The sequence below is a fragment of the Zootoca vivipara genome, chromosome 15 (assembly GCF_963506605.1).
Source record: "Zootoca vivipara chromosome 15, rZooViv1.1, whole genome shotgun sequence".
NCBI lineage: Eukaryota > Metazoa > Chordata > Lepidosauria > Squamata > Lacertidae > Zootoca > Zootoca vivipara.
In genome coordinates this window covers 13,335,016-13,352,274 of record NC_083290.1, presented here as the reverse complement: position 1 = coordinate 13,352,274, position 17,259 = coordinate 13,335,016, and the positions used below count along the sequence as shown (strand labels likewise).

The 17,259-nt window shown below is 45.9% G+C and overlaps 1 protein-coding gene across 1 annotated transcript; it reads right to left on the bottom strand.

Moving 5' to 3' along the window:
• Positions 1-1,725: 1,725 nt before the first annotated feature.
• Positions 1,726-15,463, bottom strand: DHX33 (DEAH-box helicase 33). The gene is made up of 12 exons (XM_035139607.2): positions 15,098-15,463; positions 14,100-14,260; positions 13,265-13,492; positions 12,647-12,817; positions 11,822-12,007; positions 9,437-9,548; positions 8,010-8,169; positions 7,259-7,347; positions 6,659-6,786; positions 5,704-5,907; positions 4,984-5,070; positions 1,726-4,397 (listed from the first exon to the last, which is right to left on the bottom strand). Exons 1-12 carry the CDS (start codon positions 15,345-15,347, stop codon positions 4,089-4,091), a joined length of 2,085 nt encoding a protein of 694 aa, XP_034995498.2. The 5' UTR covers positions 15,348-15,463; the 3' UTR covers positions 1,726-4,088.
• Between the last annotated feature and the right edge of the window lie 1,796 nt (positions 15,464-17,259).

The following is a 17,259-nucleotide window of genomic DNA, read 5'->3' as shown; positions in this document are numbered from 1 at the left end:
ACCAGGCATCGCCAAACTGTGGCCTTCCAGATGTTTTGGCATACAACTCCCATGATCCCTAGCTAACAGGACCAGTGGGCAGGGATGATGAGAATTGTAGTCCAAAACATCTGGAGGGCCACAGTTTGGCGATGCCTGCTCTAAACTCTAAATTCCCAAGCATTGTTACCTTTCCTCGTGGGGAGTCACTCCATCCCTTCCTAATTTTGGTTGCCCTTTTCTGAACCTTTTCCAACTCTCCAATGGACTTTTAGAGTCGAGGTGACCAGAACTGTACCCAGTATTCCAAATGTGATCCTCACACTATTGTTGTTTAGTCATGTCCGACTCTTCGTGACCCCATGGACCAGAGCACGCCAGGCACTCCTGTCTTCCACTGCCTCCCACAGTTTGGTCAGACTCACGTTGGTAGCTTCGAGAATACTGTCCAACCATCTCGTCCTCTGTCATCCCCTTCTCCTTGTGCCCTCAATCTTTCCCAACATCAGGGTCTTTTCCAGGAAGTTTTCTCTTCTCATGAGGTGGCCAAAGCATTGGAACCTCAGCTTCAGGATCTGTCCTTCTAGTGAGCACTCAACACTATAGATTTGTGTAAAAACTTGTAGGTTTCACTTCCTTTCCTAACGGCGCTCAGCATGAAAAATTTTTCACAGCTGCCACACACCTCCAAGGCCTTGTCTCTTGTCAGTCACCATCAATTCAGACCCTGTGAGCGTAAATGTGAAGCTAGAATTTTTTTGCCTTGACATGCATCACACTATACTTGTTTGATGTTTGCCCTGAACAGTAATTGTGGGTCTTTTATTTTTAAGGACAGTTATTTTATGCATTCATTTACTCTGGGAATTGCTTTGAGTGATGATGTGGTTTTTGTTGCTTTTCTCTTCTTCACTCTGTTTGAGGCAGGGCGATTCATAAATGCGATCAACCTATCATACAATGCAAATATGATTGGCAAAAAATCAAATGCAAACAACCACAAAAAACTTGTATTTAAAACTACTAAACCCCAGGATTCATTGCACCGTAGGGATTGTTAGCCCACATCAATCATACTCTCACTGAAATAGAAAGGCTGAGAACTATCACTTAGCTACTTCTTCACAGATAACTTTTTTAAATTTGTGGAATTATAAATCGGGCCTCACAAGACCTCCTGCAAGAGGTGGCATCTATTCTGCCAGCAGCTCTTATGATCCCCGGCTACCTGGAAGTGTGTCCACAAAGTTTGCTCCTGCACAGAATTGTACTGAAAATTGTGATCACTGGAGCTTTCAAGGCAGGTTCCCGTGGAAGTGGAACTGCAACCAAAGTTGACAATGCTCACTATCAATAGCATTCTCTCCCCTCTGGCCTCTGAGATGATGAACTGATTACTTTGCTGATGCACACCAACTTCTGAGGCGCCCCTCTATGGAGGCTAGTAGCTACCAGGTTGCTGGTAGGAGGTCTGCTGCTAAGGATTGAATCCTGAACTTTCTACATGTTCCACTCTGGTCCAGCCAATCACTTCTACAGATGTACTGTAGTTCATAATCAAGGCATGAAGTCAACAGCCCTCCTGGTCTTTCTGCCTAGCTAGCACTTTGTCTTTAGAAGTGGATTTTCCATAAAGGGCAAGTGTTATTGATACACCCCACTTTGGGGAATTCATCTTCTAAGCCAGCTTTGTAAACAAGCTGGCAAACATTACTTGCCTACATATAATGAGCCTTCTAAGTGGAAACGATGCCTTATGAGGAACGGCTTAGGGAGCTGGGTATGTTTAGCCCAGAGAAGAGAAGGTTAAGGGGTGATATGATAGCCATGTTCAAATATATAAAAGGATGCCATGGATTCAAACTACAAGAAAGAAGATTCCACCTAAACATTAGGAAGAACTTCCTGACAGTAAGAACTGTTCGACAGTGGAATTTGCTGCCAAGGAGTGTGGTGGAGTCTCCTTCTTTGGAGGTCTTTAAGAAGAGGCTTGGCAGCCATATGTCAAGAATGCTTTGATTGTGTTTCCTGCTTGGCAGGGGGTTGGACTGGATGGCCCTTGTGGTCTCTTCCAACACTATGATTCTAAGTGGTTAGTGCCCTACATTTCCATGTTGACCACAGAAGTGGTGGCAGAGCAAGTTCCCTTATCTGCAACCAGCATGAATTTAGGTGATTTATTTTTATTAAACTGCTTTTTTGCCAACCAGGCTGGTGGAGAAGGAATGGAGGAATCGACCTCTTTTCTACCAGATGCTCGCTTGCCTTCATGGGATTTCTTGCCCCTGATGGTGACCAGGCTAGTCATTAACCGGATGACTGGTCTCACCTTTTGTACTCAAGTGTGGGGAGTGCTGCTGAAATGAATGGGGAAAGAACAGTTTTCTGTCTTTGTCAGCTATCTAGTGGCTTTTTGGCAGGTCTCCAGCCTTCCCCCAGAGGGACATCTTCGTTCTCTATTACGCAGTTCAGGTGCTTTTTCCCCAGAGGAGCCAACCTACTGGCAAAATAGACTGTGTTGGTATCTCCCTTGTTCTCACAATAAAAGGTTCTCCCCCCCCACTGCTCTGTAACTGTTCATGTTGCGGCTGTCAACAACACAAGCAAGATGTGGAGTTTCAAGATGGCACAATTCCTAGTCCTTATGACAACCACGGGATTATCTCCTCTGATTGGCAAGTGGCTGGGGGCTGATGGGAGTTGCAGTCCAAAAGAGCTGGAGGTTCACCAGCATGGCAAAAGTTGCTATCAATCAAGGGTTATGAGCTTTAGGTTCAGAGGGTGATGCTGCTAGTTTTGAGCAGCTGTTATCTTTCTCCTCCCTGAAATTAAGCACGGAACAACTAGTGCTACCTACCGTGGTGCAAAAGTGCACAAAGTGGACTTCCAAGCTAAACTAGAATTGGGGGGGGGGGGACTTCAGGCCCGGAAGAGGGCAAATTAAGTCTTTCACATTTCTCTCTGGCTCTTGGGATTCTTACTAGGCCATGCTCCTCTTTGGCCTTGCACCGCCCCTGCCTCACTCCTTTTGCCTGGCTAGGATGTGTCCTTGACTGCGGTAACACCTTTTCCTTGCCCTGATGGAGGGGTGTTTGTGTGCCTGGATTTTGCAAGGCTGGAACATAGCCTGCTGCACAAAGGTTGGAGTCTCAGCTGTTGTCTTGCCTCTGACCCTGCAGGTCTGCCCAGGGAGGGACGTGTCCCTCAGTCTGGAAAAGATTCTCCACCCCTGAGATGAGCAATGGCGAATGAGGGAAAGAGAAAAATTAGCATCTCATAACTAAAAGGAAGTGTGCCTTGAAAGACTGCTCTCCCTTGCAAAACGATTCATGTTACTGTGACACAAAAACGCAAAACCACAGGGTTGACAAAGTCTGTTTCCAGGCCATTTTCAAATAAATAGAACTGCTTTCTTTGGGTACACACCTCTTTTCCAATTTACTGAGCTCCAAACTCTTCTGTCCTCCCTCAGATAAGAGGACACGGATGCCCTAAGACATACATTTTGGCACAATAACAGAAGGGATTGTTTGGAATGAAACTTCAGTTACCCAGTTGCTGCTGCACAGATGCAGATGTGGTTGGCACAATGTAACCCGCACAAGGCTCCTTTTGAAAGAGACTTTACAGGAAACACTTGCTCACGAGTGGATGCAGATGTGCAAGGTCCAGCCGCTTGGGAAGCAATTCTCTGATCAGTGGGGAAAGTCTCAAATCCCTGTGCATTCAGTTCCCCCCAAAAAACCCCACTTCCCCAAATTCTTTGGCCAGGGTGGCTAACCCACAGCTCTCAGTCCATTTTCTTCCCATCCCGCTTAAGGCCCCACCAGTTTTGGCAATACAGCAAGAAGAGAAATAAAAATTATGTAGACGCAATGCTGGGGGTGGGCAGAGAGGCTTAAATCTCTCCACCCAATTGCCGGGTTGATCGCCTGATGAGCAGGGAGGGTTGCGTGCCTGTGCATGCATGCGTCCGATGCAGGTGTGCATGCAAAAATGCGGCCTGGTGGCATCTGCCACTGGCATGCAGCCCCGGAGTTGGCCGAGAGCGAATGCTGCTCAGGCCAATGAAGGTTAGGTGGGTAGGTTTTCCTTCCCTTGTCCCCGGGTCAGTTCTTGGCTGCTCTGAGCTTCCGGCGGAAGTATTCGGGTGCTGCGTCGTAAAGCCAGTCGGCATCAACCACGCACAGGTCCCTCATATAGCACTTGTTGGTGTGGAGCAGCTCGTTGTACGTGACGCAGGCCGGCTTGCAGTGGAAGAGGACGGAGGAGGGGTGGATGGCCACCAGCTGGTGTGTGTCAGTCGTGGCGTAGGTGCCGTCTGCCTGCAGCTCGGCCGTGTTCATGAAGAGGCTGTGCGCCAGGCAGCGGCGGATGTTCCCTGTGTCGGATCGGGAGGACTCCAGCGGCATCGAAAGCTGGGCGGTGAAGCGCAAAACACAAAAAGAACAACAGGATGAGGACCTTTGAGGACACCATTGTTCAGCACAGAGTTTAAAAACCATCCCTTCCAGGCACTCTGTAATGAACAGGGACACACACCACCATCTTCACAGATTCAATTGCTGCCTGGCAAATTGAACAGCATGCTGCAATTACTTTTACCAGCACAACTGCAAACCTGCATAGCAAACCTAAGCCCACAGCACCTTCCCCTGTGTTTCCCCCTGTGTGAGATCCCTTTCTGGGTTCCACCACTGCCTGAAGCAAGGCTGCCAGATCGCTTTTATTTTGGTTAGGTTTTTGAGTTGTGCCATGCTGCTGTGGCTGATGGGAGTTCTAGCTGAAAACACTGGTTGGCAAAGCCTGTCAAGGACTATTAAGGTATGATTCAGATTTATGTTTTAATACTAACTGGAGGAGTTGCTTCTTCCTTTGTTCTCTTTGCACTTTTATTGCTTCCCTCCCCTTTTTGTCCCACCCCTGGCTGGCATCTAAAATAAAAACTTGGGTCTCATTAAAAATGGCACATGCTGAACCATTTTGAAGCCTCCCTATAGTTACCTTGATACAAATGTCCCTGAGCTGAGCTCTGACGTCTGAGACCAGCATCATATTCCTGCTGTTCACAAAGTTTTCTTTGCACCATTCCTGAGGAAAAGGAGAAAGTGTGAGAGGAGAAATTAGAAGGCTAACTGCTCGGTTCAGGCATTAGCTCCATATACCTCACTTTGCCATTTTCATACACGAACGAACACACATTGTATATACCTACAGACAGACAGACATAGATGTGTACACTAGTAGTAGCATTAAGAACATGGAGTGGTCCTCCCCCATCAACGAATTCCAGTAACAAGCCAGAGATAAGTCACTAAATAATAATACTTAAAAAAAGAAAGAGAAAAAAATTGCCTGCACTTGACACCTAGCCACAGATACCAAAGGCTCCTTTAATATCTGTACAGTGCTTATAAAACTTTGAGCACTTTTACAAGTTCAACAACATCAACTAATTACTTAACTAATTACTTAATGGCGCCTATCATTACCTAATGTCTGCCATTACATGTATAAGGGAAGCGTCAGTGATTTTAATTGATTTCTTTTTTCAAAATGTTCTGTTTAAAGTGACTGTTCTGAACACGTAGGAATTAAGTATCAAAGCATCCTTGTCAGAACAGAGGTCAGGAAGCATCCTGCAAATTAAGAGTGTTACACAAGATGGGATTTTAAGGAGGAGCACCCGAAACCTGCTCAATCAAACCTGCCCTGAGCACTTACTCGATTGCCACTGATGTTTTTGAAAGCTCGGTAGATGTTCAGCAGCGTGATGTGATCCCCTTCACTCGAGATGAATTTCTTCCGGACGGCTTGTACTTCATCCCGCCGTGAAGGGGGGTTGTAGAGGACACTGTCCACGGAGAGCAGGGAGACAATGGTGAGGATCTCCTCTGTGCAGTGGAACTTGGGGGCCATCAGGATGGTCTGCCAAACACAGGTAGCAAGGGGTTGCTTTTAAAAATGATGAGATTCAGCAAGCGAGCCGATCACCAGGCAAGGAGGAATTGTATAGGATGCCAAACTAGAGGGTTATAGGTCAGGTACAGGAAGAGCCACACCGTGGAAGTGATAAACCTGTGACTGGCCTGGACCATTTCAGATTGCAGGTGCAGACTAGCATGACACAATGCTCCTTTCTATTTAAAGAATATGTTTCTGCACATAGATGAGCAGACTTCTTCCTGATATGCCGTTTTCCTATGTGCTGGGAATTCTTCCATCATGGCAGCCTAAGATGGAAGAGCGCAGACACGGCAGGGTCACCGCCTCTGTGACAGCTAAGACTGAGCAATGCTAGGCAGTATTGTGGCTTGTGGAGTTCAGAAGGGGTTTCCAGGAGATGAAATCCTAGCACAGCTACAGATTTGCTACATGTACATCTGGCAATGGTGTAGAGCGTCAGCTCAGGAGTGGCACCTACCCTACCTCCCAGGCTGGATAGCTGGGCTCAAACCCCAACTCCTTCCTTTCCACATAGTACTGGACTCGCTAGGGGAGCGGAACCAAAGTCAGTTAACACTTTCTCAACTGTAAAGAAGGCAGAAAAGCAAAACGGAGGAAGACGTGGCTGTGCTTTTCTTCTGTTTTGCTAGTGAAGTTGAAGAGCAAGAAAACAGAAGCAAGCAGAAGGATCTAATTTGTCCCGAGGGAAACAAAACACAGGTGACCTCCTTACTTTGGAGAACTTGGGCTCCAGAGGAAATGCAGCCATCTTCCTTCCCAGTGGGGTGAGGATCAGCTGGTCGTCTTTCCTTTCCACTGCGCCAAGGAGGGCCAGTTGCTCAACGGCTGCCTGGAGCGCTTCTGTCAAGAGATGAAGGAGACGGGGGTGAGGCTCACACAGCTGGTCACAAGGTGTCAGAAGTTGCATAAGAACGAAAGAGGAGCCTGCTGGATCAGGCCAATGGCCCATCCAGTCTAGTATCTTGTTCTCGCAGAGGCCAACCAGATGTCTGTGGGAAACTCACAAGCAGGACCCAGGCACAAGAGGCCTGTCCCCACCTGTGCATTCCATAAACTGGTATTCAGAAACATCGCTGCCTCCTATGAACAGTCACCGTTCGCAGCAGGAATGACTGCTAAAACCGCCCTTCTCCTAAACCATTTGTGGGGAGGGAACTCAGCTCAACGTGCACAGCAGTACAACAGCAGTATATAGATAATCACTACATAGATTAGCCACTAGAAGCAGGCGCGTTCCTCAGGTTAGCTCTAGACTTTGTGTAACTGGTTTGCTAATTGTATAGCTAGAATAACATCGAACAGCTTGAGTTACCTGGAGATGGTTTTGACATGAAGTCAAAGGTAAGGACGTTCGGGATTCTCAGAGCTAGGAGGTGGAGCATCACACCAGCTAGGTTACACCTGTGGAAGGAGAACCATTTCACAAACAGCCTGAACTTTTGCTGAAGCAAGTGAACTGACTCTACCCAAATTGGACTTAGTGGCTCCTTCTAAGCCTCAAGCACCTTGCTTTTAAATATCATTATAAAGTCTGATTTTATGTTTTTATGCCTTAGTGAACCGTGGTGATACACTTTTATTATGCAGCGGCAAATAAATATTTCTATAAATATTTTTAAATGAGTTACATATTTCCTTTTACTGACAGCTTCCTTAAGTCCCTCGCTGTGGTGCAAATTATTTTTTGTGGCTTCCTATATATATATATATATATATATATATATATATATATATATATGTATGTATCACACACTCCCAAATCTTTGCTGGGATTCTGTGATACCCAACAGGACTGAATCTTGCCCCTGGAGCACCAGTGATGGTGGCTGATTGGCAGATGGGGAAACAATCTCATGGGCCGAGTGGGAGCCCCTTGGAGTCCAAGATTGGCCTGTGGGCTCAAAGTTACCCACCCAGCTTCCTCTCTTATTAACTTGGGATGATCCAATGCAACTGTTTTGAAGGAGATTCAGGATGGACCAGAAGAGGGAGCACTTCTTCACTCAATGTAAAATTTCCTCCACAGAGCAGTGAGCACTTCTCCACGGGAAGGGCAGCCTCACCTTTGGATCTCTGGTATCGTCATTTTGTCAAACTTCTCAAACTCATCTTCGGTGTAGAGGCGGTAGCAAAGCCCGCTGTCTTCTCGCCCGGCCCGGCCTGCCCGCTGCCAAGCCTGGGCCTTTGACACCCGCTGGACCGCCAGCACTTCCAAACCACTTTCTGGGAGGAGCAGAAAACACCCACCATTAAACCATATATTTCTCATGGAGCGAATTAGGCTTTCTGTGGTTCCAGAGGAAAGGAACCAAACCAATAGGTTAAAATCACAAGGTGGTTTTGACTAAACAGAACTGGCACTATTACAAGCACCGCAAAATATCTGTTGTGCATTTGTAAGAAATCAATCTTTTAGCGTGGCAGCACCTACACTTTGGAACTCTCAGCCTATTGACATCAGTTTCACTGTTCTCTTTGTTGAGCCCACTAAAAATATTTTTGTCCGGACAAGTCTAATGTTATTGTGTATTTTAATCTGTTTTTAGTTTATAGCTGATTTTAGTTTTTTTAATGTTTTAAGGAGTTGCTTTTAACTGTTTTTACCGATATGTTTTATTGTTTTATTCTCTACGTAAACCACTTTGAGGTTTTTCTTTTTTAAGTGAAGTGGTGTGCATATCTTCTGAAATATAATAAATAAATAAGCATCAGCCAGAGCCTTTGACTATGGCAAAGTATGCCTCCGAAGGCGGTGGACTTCAGGAGTGTCTAAGCAGAGGCTGCCTCACCACCAATCTGGGATGCTGGAGGTTTTGTTGCATTGATAGGAAGTTGGACTTTGGAGCTGAACTTCCCTTCCAACTCTAGAACTCTACAGAACAGGAACACACAGGAGAGACCAACAGCCATTACTGAACACACACGGCTCTCAAGGATTTAACTTGACTTATGTCTACTTAGGAGCAATCAACAGATTTCCAGTTTTGTTGCTTAGTTTGTTTGACATCTGGCCTGGTGCACATATGCAGCAGAATGAGGTGAGAATAAAACAGTGGAACTGTGAGTGTTTATACAATTTCATACTGCAGACAGGGGGTGCTGTGCCAGAAGAAAAGTAGCCCAGTTTCCATTGGGTTAGAATAGGAGAGGGGAACCTCCAGCTATAGCCTGATCTTAGCCCGACAGGAGGGTCAAATATGGCCTGCGAGGCCATTTTTTCAAAACCACACTCACCTGTCAACAGGGTGATGTCAGCTGATGTTGTGTTGTCAGCTGATATTGGTGACTGGCCAGGGATGATGGGAGTTGTAGATCAGCAACTGCTGGAGGGCCAAAGGCTCCCCACACCTGGTTTAGACGCTTCTTAGTTAGACTGACCAATGGTCTGACTCAAAACTAGCCAGCTTCCTGTGTTCCCAGGACCCTCTACCAACCTCAGCTAGTCTCTCAACTCTATCTCCTGGCATGACTCTGTCCAATACACACATACCGGGACTATACTTCTTCGCTTTAACCATGCCTGTGTCCACAACATATTTAATGCCTGCAATGGTGATGGAGGTCTCAGCAATGTTGGTAGAAAGAACTACTTTGCGATAACCCTGGGAGAGAAGAAGAAAAAAAGCCTTATCAGTGTTCAATCTAAGTTTGTACTTTGCTGTAAAAGTTTATTTTTAAAAGGTTCAAGCCATCTCCTCAAAATGAAAAGATGAATGCGTTAAAGACAGGCAAGAAATAACACATCAAAAACAACAAAGGAGGAGTCATTCCATCAGAGGCCTCCTTCAAGTTGCCCTGTTTGTTACTGGATGTACGACAAGTGGATATCCTGGAGGGGGTCTTTTCAGCTGTGGAATCCATCAGCTCAGGAATAGCCTTCTGGGAAAGGTGCCATGAGCCCCAAGGAGATGTCTTGGAGGGGCTGGTTAGAGCAGGATGAGGGATGGGAGGAGTTGCTCACGGACAACCTGGGGAGGGACCCAGAATGGCATTGGGGCCAAGAGAGACAACGGGCCTACCCAGGGAGGAATCAACAGAACAGGGTTTGGATCCTGGGTAGGGTCTGAAAATGTATAATGAAGACGCCAGACAAACCTCCCTGGGGAGACCTAGTGATCACCACCAACCTGGGTAGCTGTAAAGGAAGATTAGATTTAACAGATGGAAGATAAGCAACTCATGCTTAACTCATGGAAGAGGTACCATTGAAACTCTTCTCTGTAATTCTATTATTGCCTGGTATGACACAGCCTCCAAGATGGACAAGAAAAGGCTCCAATGAGCAGTAAGAATTGCAGAAAGGGTAAATGGTGTTAGTTTGCCTTCAATAGAGACACTTTATGCTGTCCGAGCTAGGAAGAGAGCAGAGGGAATTGTCGCAGATCCTTTGCATCCTGGTCATCATCTGTTTGATTTACTTCCATCTGGACGTCGCTACAGGACTCTATACACAAAAATGGCTAGGCACAGGAACAGTTTTCCCCCTTGTGCCATCAGATTGTTAATTTCGTAGATGTGTAGCGGAAGGGGAGGCTGGTTATGGGTGGGGTTCCTTTGCTATTGTATTGTGAGTGGAGTAGTGTTTGTATCAGGGTGGATTTGATTTAAATTAAACTGATTTAAATCATGATTTAAATAACGATTTAAATCACTAGTCAGTAAGGCTTGATTTAAATCATAGTTTTCTACATAAAGACTAATTCTTGCTGGTATAACTTTAATATGCAAGTAGATGAAGATTTTTAGAATAACAACTTTTCATATTAGTTTTTTATCCCCAGTTTAATAGGTTAATCATTCATATTTGGACAACTTTACTGTTGTACTTAACAAACATCCATGTTTGCTAACTAATTTGGCTAAACATAAACTATATATATATATATATATAAACTTAGACTGTCAGCCCAGCCTACACATGAAAAACTTAAATACTGTCCACTCCAAACAATCAGAAAAATATTGTTTCTACTGTATTCTATTCACTGAACTTCTTGAAACTTAGCACTGAAGGGGTTGTTTCTGTATTCATAGGTTTGTAGAACAATAGGATTAAGGTCTTTTTCTCAACTCTGTTCATGTTATAACATTTTTGCTGTGAAGAAGAGGCATGCAAAAGTAAACCAAGCATCTGTGATACTATCTTGTAGGCAGAGAAACTGCCCAATAATCTTACAAAAACCTCTGAAAGAGCATGACATTGTGAATGGATTAATAGAATTTATTTACCCCAAAAATTAAACATATACAACCTTATTTTACATAATTAAAAAACTAATCTTTATATCATGATAGAATAACCTTTGGATGGTAATATATTTTCCTCAAAAAGCATTTAATTTTAAAAAATCCGATTTAAATCAAAAAAATCAATTTAAATCAAAAAAATCTGATTTAAATCAAAAAAATCCGATTTTTTATATTTTTTAAAAAAATCATTGATTTTTATCCACCCTGGTTTGTATAAGGTACGTATACATTGCAATGTAGTCGAAGCAAAATTCCAAGTACCGTATGTTTGGTACTTGGCCAATAAATTATTCCTTATTCGCTTATCAGTGGCCACTGGCCGTGATGACGATGTTTGGCCTCCACTGTCAGAGCCAGTGAATACCAGTTGCAGGAAATCACAAGTTGCACTCAGGTTCTGCTTGCGGGCTTCGCAGAGACATCTGGCTGGCCACTGTGAGAACAGGATGCTGGACTAGATGGGACCCCCCCCCCCCCTTTGGGGGGGATCTTCTTGGGTTTTTATGAACCAGGCCTTTTGTCTATTTGGGATGCTACAGGGAAACAGTCCAACTTGAGCAGTTTAGCAGTTTTTTTAAAAGAAAGCGTCCGAGTAATCAAACCACTTCTGCCATCAATTACTTACTTTGGGTGCAGTCTGGAAGACCCGGAGCTGTTGTGAATAAGGCAGAGAAGCATAGAGAGGCATCACCACCATCTGAGGGCAACCGTCAGGAAGTTGCTTTGCAATGTCCCGACAGGTTTTGGTCATTGCTTCGATCTCTTCCTGACCCGTCAGAAACACCAGGATATCCTGAGGCGGAGGAGCTTCCTTTAAAGAAATCAGGCACATATGATTGGAAAGTGGTCATAGCTTAATGGTAGGGCACATGCTTTCATAGAATTGTTGAGTTGGAAGGGACACCAACGGTCATCTAGTCCAACCCCCTGCAGTGTAGGCAAAAGGTCCCAGGTTGAATCCCTGACATTGCCCTTTAAAATGATCAGGTTGCAGGTGGCAGAACGGGTTAGGTTTGCTCTGTCTGAGCCCTTGGAAATCCACTTAGCAGTCAGCAGAGGCTAATTGGACTAGCAGGCAGCATTCTATTTAAATTGGACAAACATACAGAAAAATGAAGATCTATATTAATACTTTATCTGCTCTCTGATTTGTAAACGTGTCCGATCGCTATGCGTCTCGACACCTCTTAATATATCAAAGCCTTTCGAGCTGGTCTCTGACTGTAATAAATTATGATGATGATGATATATCAAAGCCAAATTTTGCATACATTTGAATGTCATTTTGAATAAAGATGGCATACCAAACCTTTCAAAACTGCACTCATTTGAATACCTCTTAAGATATTAGAACCAAAGTTTGTGCGACGGTTCCTGAGAAAGGTCAGGATTAAAAATGTGGTTAATTCTGTACTACGGATATACAAAAATATTGAAACTAATGTGGTACCTGGTGGATTTGGAAAACTGTCACTAGAGCTGCTTGGAAGTAATCGCTTTGAGATTGCTTAGCGTAGAAGATCTGGATGGGGTGTTGCCTGCCTTCGAGGTAAAGGACAGGAGCGCCATTGAAATACTGGGAAAACAGGTCGACATCCATAGTAGCTGACATTATGATTATCTGTAAGAAAACAACAAACAACAAACCCACCCTTGTTACTGAGAATTGTGCTTGATGAGTAGTACAGTATAAGATCAATATAAGGCCCTCCAGCAATTTAAGTCCAGGGTACCTCAGGGACCGCCTGAAACCATTTGCAAGGGTATCACTGGTTGTTCCCCGAGTTGGTGAGGCAACTTTGACAACAACAAGAAACACAGCCTTTAGTGTCTTAACGCCTGCTGAAAGCTTTTCTATTCTGTCAGGCTTATGCAGGCAACTGAAAATACACATTTCCAAAATAGTTAATTGATGTCTGATTTTAACTTTTCATACAATTTTTATTGTATGGTTTTATGTGCAATTGTTGTAAACAGCTCTGATATTTCTTATGAACAGCGGTGTGTGTACACACACACACACAAATATAAACTGGCAACCTCCTGCCCATCACTTTTAACCACCTACTTTCAGTGGCGATTTCCCCAGTTCCTTCCGCCTCTTCTGTGCTGCTTTCACCACTCCAAATAGCACATCGGTGTGGATTGTCCTCTCATGTGCTTCGTCCAAAATGACGACGCTGTACTTGGTCATGAGGGGGTCCCCAATGGCTTCTCGCAGCAGCATCCCATCGGTCAGGAACTTGATTTTCGTCTCCTCAGAAGTGAGGTCCTCAAAGCGTACCGTGTAACCAACCTGAAGGTAGGAGTCATGGGGTGGGGGGCGTAAATAAGGAAGTAGTACATATTTTTCACTGGCTATACTTCGTGGGAAAGTGGAATGCCAATGTAACAATACATAAACATACAAGTCGATATAATTTTTTTGCTCCCACAGGCCTTTGGCTGCTAAACTGGCTACTGTGGTAGGATGTTTTCAATAGTGGGCATTAAACGTCTTTTGTGCTTCTCAATGATTTTAAGTTACTAAGTGGTTTTTAATATTTATATTTATTGCATGTTTTTAGTTGCATTGTTTAATTTATGTTGTCAGCCACCTTGGGTCCTGCACTGGGAGAAAGGCAATATATAAATTCAATTGATATATATAAATTCAATTGATAAATAAGTTGAAAAGTACATAGAGCTGAGAGAGGAAGTGGGGAAGGGTGTCACTTTTTCAACTTCTGAGGCTGGATAGCTCAGTCGGTAGAGCATGAGACTCTTACTTGGAGGGCTGTGGGTTCAAGCCCCACATTGTGCAAAAGATTCTTGCATGCAGGGCGTTAGTCTAAATAACTCTCACAGTCCCTTCCAACTCTATGGTTCCTTCAGCTCCACGCAGGAAAATACCAGGATCATACCAGTTTCCCCAGCTCTGTTTTCTTCTCATCCGAGACTCTGGTGGCTAAGGATATAGCGGCCACACGGCGAGGTTGGGTCACAGCAACGATCCCTTGGCGCCCAATCCCTCCTTCATAGAGGTACTGCGGGATCTGAGTTGTCTTGCCTGAGCCTGTTTCCCCTGCAGAGCATTAAACAAATGGCACTGGAAGTTATTGCCTGTGGTCCTCCAGCAGAGACACATGTTAGATACATCAAGGTCAGTTCCCAATTACACGTCTACAGCAATCTGCCAGATGGAAAACAAAAGCAAGTGGCTTCTCAAATTCACACAGTCAACGCAAGTGGAGCTATCTACTCAAGAGTGAGCCAAACAAGTTCAATGGGAAGTCTCCTGCCTGTCAGGTGTGTGCTTTCTTCCATTCATCTCACCGGCGGAATGAGGACACCGCTAAGTCACTTTATGTTGGCCCTACATTGGCCCACGGAAGGCAAAAAGGAGAGGCAGAATCGCATAAGCCTCAGCCCCACTGCAGAACAGAGGGATGCTTTCCCAGTTCCGCAAAATATTGTCCTCCGGATGTTTCTGAACTTGGGGGTTCAAACCTAGTACCTTCTGCACGTAAGACAGGTGCTCTAACCACTGAGCTACAACCCTTCCATAACAACCTGGAGGGGGAGAGGCACACAAGTCCCCCCTCCCCATAGCTGCCAAGTTATCCCTTTTTTAAAGGGATTTTCCCTTATGCTGAATAGGCTTCCTCGCGAGAAAAGGGAAAACTTGGCAGCTATGCCCCTCCCTGCCCTAATCATGGTGCTTGCTTAAGCCCCGCCTCTCAAGCATGGAGGAGGCGGAGTTCCACAAGCCCCTCCCATTGCACACTGGAAAAGGAGGGGCTTATCACATATAATTCCCCAGTCATAAGAGGGTGGGGCTACCTCAGCCCCTTTCCCGACCCCCTCGTGGAGGGGCTGGGAGAATAACGGCGGTTTGTTTCTTTTTTAACCCTTCCCTCACCGATGAGGACGGCGCAGTCTAAGCTCCGGAGCTGCCCGAGCAGAGTCCCCCGCGCCTGGAAGATGGGCAGGCTGCGTCTCTGGCTGTCGAGCCCCGAGGAGGAGCCGGCGGTGGAGGCGGGCGCCGTGTGGCGCTTGGGTCCGGGCGCCGCCAGCAACATCGCTCTGCGCGGGGCCGAACCGAGGGGCGCCGTGGCGAAGGCCAGCTTCGGTCTCTTGGGCGGGGGCAGCGGGCCGCCTCCCTGAGGCATCCTCACCTCCCGGCAAGAACAGGGCTGCTGCCGCTGCCGCTGCCGCCCTCCTCGCCGGCGACAGGGAACATGCTTCGCCGGGCCCCGCCTCTCTGCCCGCGCCTCAGGGCTTGAAGGACTACGCTTCCCAGCACGCCTCGCGCCGGCGCGACGTCTAATGACGTGGGCGCCGGGCCCCGCGTCCTGGCGCCAGCCTCAGCAGCAACCCAGTGCCTGCCGGGAGTTGTAGTGTGGTTAGATGGGAGGAAGTTCGCAAAGGCGAGGATGCGCACCTGAGACTCCGCGGAGGCAGCGCCACCTGCAGGCAGTTATGAGCGCAAGTGATGGAAGCGGAAGGAAGTAGCCGCAGTTGCATAGCAATGGAAGAACCTTTAAAGCACATGTCGCTCCCCTCTTCGAATCTAAGGATTCTGGGAATTGTTTCTGCTAGTGGTAAACTAGAGCTCCCGGGATTCTTTGGGGGAACTCACGTTGTTTAAATCTTTGGCGATCACTTGTAGCCGAGAAAGATTATCTTTCATGAACCGTCCATAAGTGACTGTGGAGGCCAATTCTGGATCCACACGTCCTTCCACAGTGGGGACATACCGGTAGGTTTCCGGGCGGGAGTCGATGACGGTGAGGGTTTGCCAAGCGTGCCTTCCTCTTAGCACGTTTCTCCTTTTTGTCCTGATTTCGAGAGTTTTCAGAGTCCATGACACCTTTGGTAAAGACTGTTCTCCACTTGGAGCGCTCGCAGGCCAGTGTTTCCTAGTTGTCGGTGTTTATACTACTTTTTTTAGATTGGCCTTGAGAAAGTCTTTGAACCTCTTTTGTTGACCACTTGCATTACACTTTCTATTTTTAAGTTTGGAAGAGAGTAGTTGCTTTGGAAGACGATAATCAGACATCCGCATATGACCAGTCCAACAAAATTGATGTTGAAGAATCATTCCTTTGACACTGGTGATCTTTGCTTCTTCCAGTACACTGGTGTTAGTTCGCCAAGTGTTGTGTAAAAATTTTAGGAGGCACAGTTGATGGAATTTTTCAAGGAGTTGGAGATGGCGTTTATAAGTGCTCCGTGTTTCACAAACATACAGTAAGGTTGGTAGTACACATAGCTTTGTAAACAAGCATTTTGGTTTAAATGCAGCGTGGATAGGGCCAAAGTGATTGAAGCGTAAGGAAGGAGCTATATAAGAGTGCTGGATCACGCCAGTGACCTCACCACCACCCCTCCATGCTTTTGCTGCATGGCTGGGTACCCGATCCAGCTAAAGTGAGTCCTGCCAACATCCCACAGAAAGCAGCATGTCTCAAGTTATATATCATTTAATTTGTTCCATTGGTTTTAGGACTTAATAGTGGAATGGTATGCACTCATTGGGGTATAAGAACATGAGAACCCTGTTGGATCAGGCCCAAGGCTCTTCTAGTCTAGCAGCCAACCAGGTGTCTGCGAGAAAGTTGCAAGCAAGACCCAAGCACAAGAGCACTCCCTTCTTATGGCTTCCATTAACTGATATACAGAACCACTACTGCATACAGGAGTCAGAGCATAGTCATCATGGCTAGTAACCACTGTAATCCTCCTCATCCATGAGGATTTAGTTTTACTTCTCTACCGGTAGTAAGTGTGGTCATAAGGGACGCGGGTGGCGCTATGGTCTAAACCACAGAGCCTAGGGCTTGCAGATCAGAAAGTCTGCGGTTTGAATTCCTGCAAAAGGGTGAGCTCCCGTTGCTTGGTCCCTGCTCCTGCCAACCTAGCAGTTCGAAAGCATGTCAAAGTGCAAGTAGATAAATAGGTACTGCTACAGCGGGAAGGTAAACGGCGTTTCCGTGTGCTGCTCTGGTTCACCAGAAGCGGCTTAGTCATGCTGGCCACATGACCCAGAAGCTGTATGCTAGCTCCCTCGGCCAATAAAGC

Coding starts and splice junctions, on each gene's coding strand:
- DHX33 (XM_035139607.2), bottom strand. CDS start 15,347: ATGCCTCAGGGAGGCGGCCCGCTGCCCCCGCCCAAGAGACCGAAGCTG. Junction 12,008..12,646: donor CAGTTTTCCAAATCCACCAG/GTACCACATTAG, acceptor ATTTCTTTAAAG/GAAGCTCCTCCGCCTCAGGA. Junction 6,787..7,258: donor CATGTCAAAACCATCTCCAG/GTAACTCAAGCT, acceptor ATCTCTTGACAG/AAGCGCTCCAGGCAGCCGTT.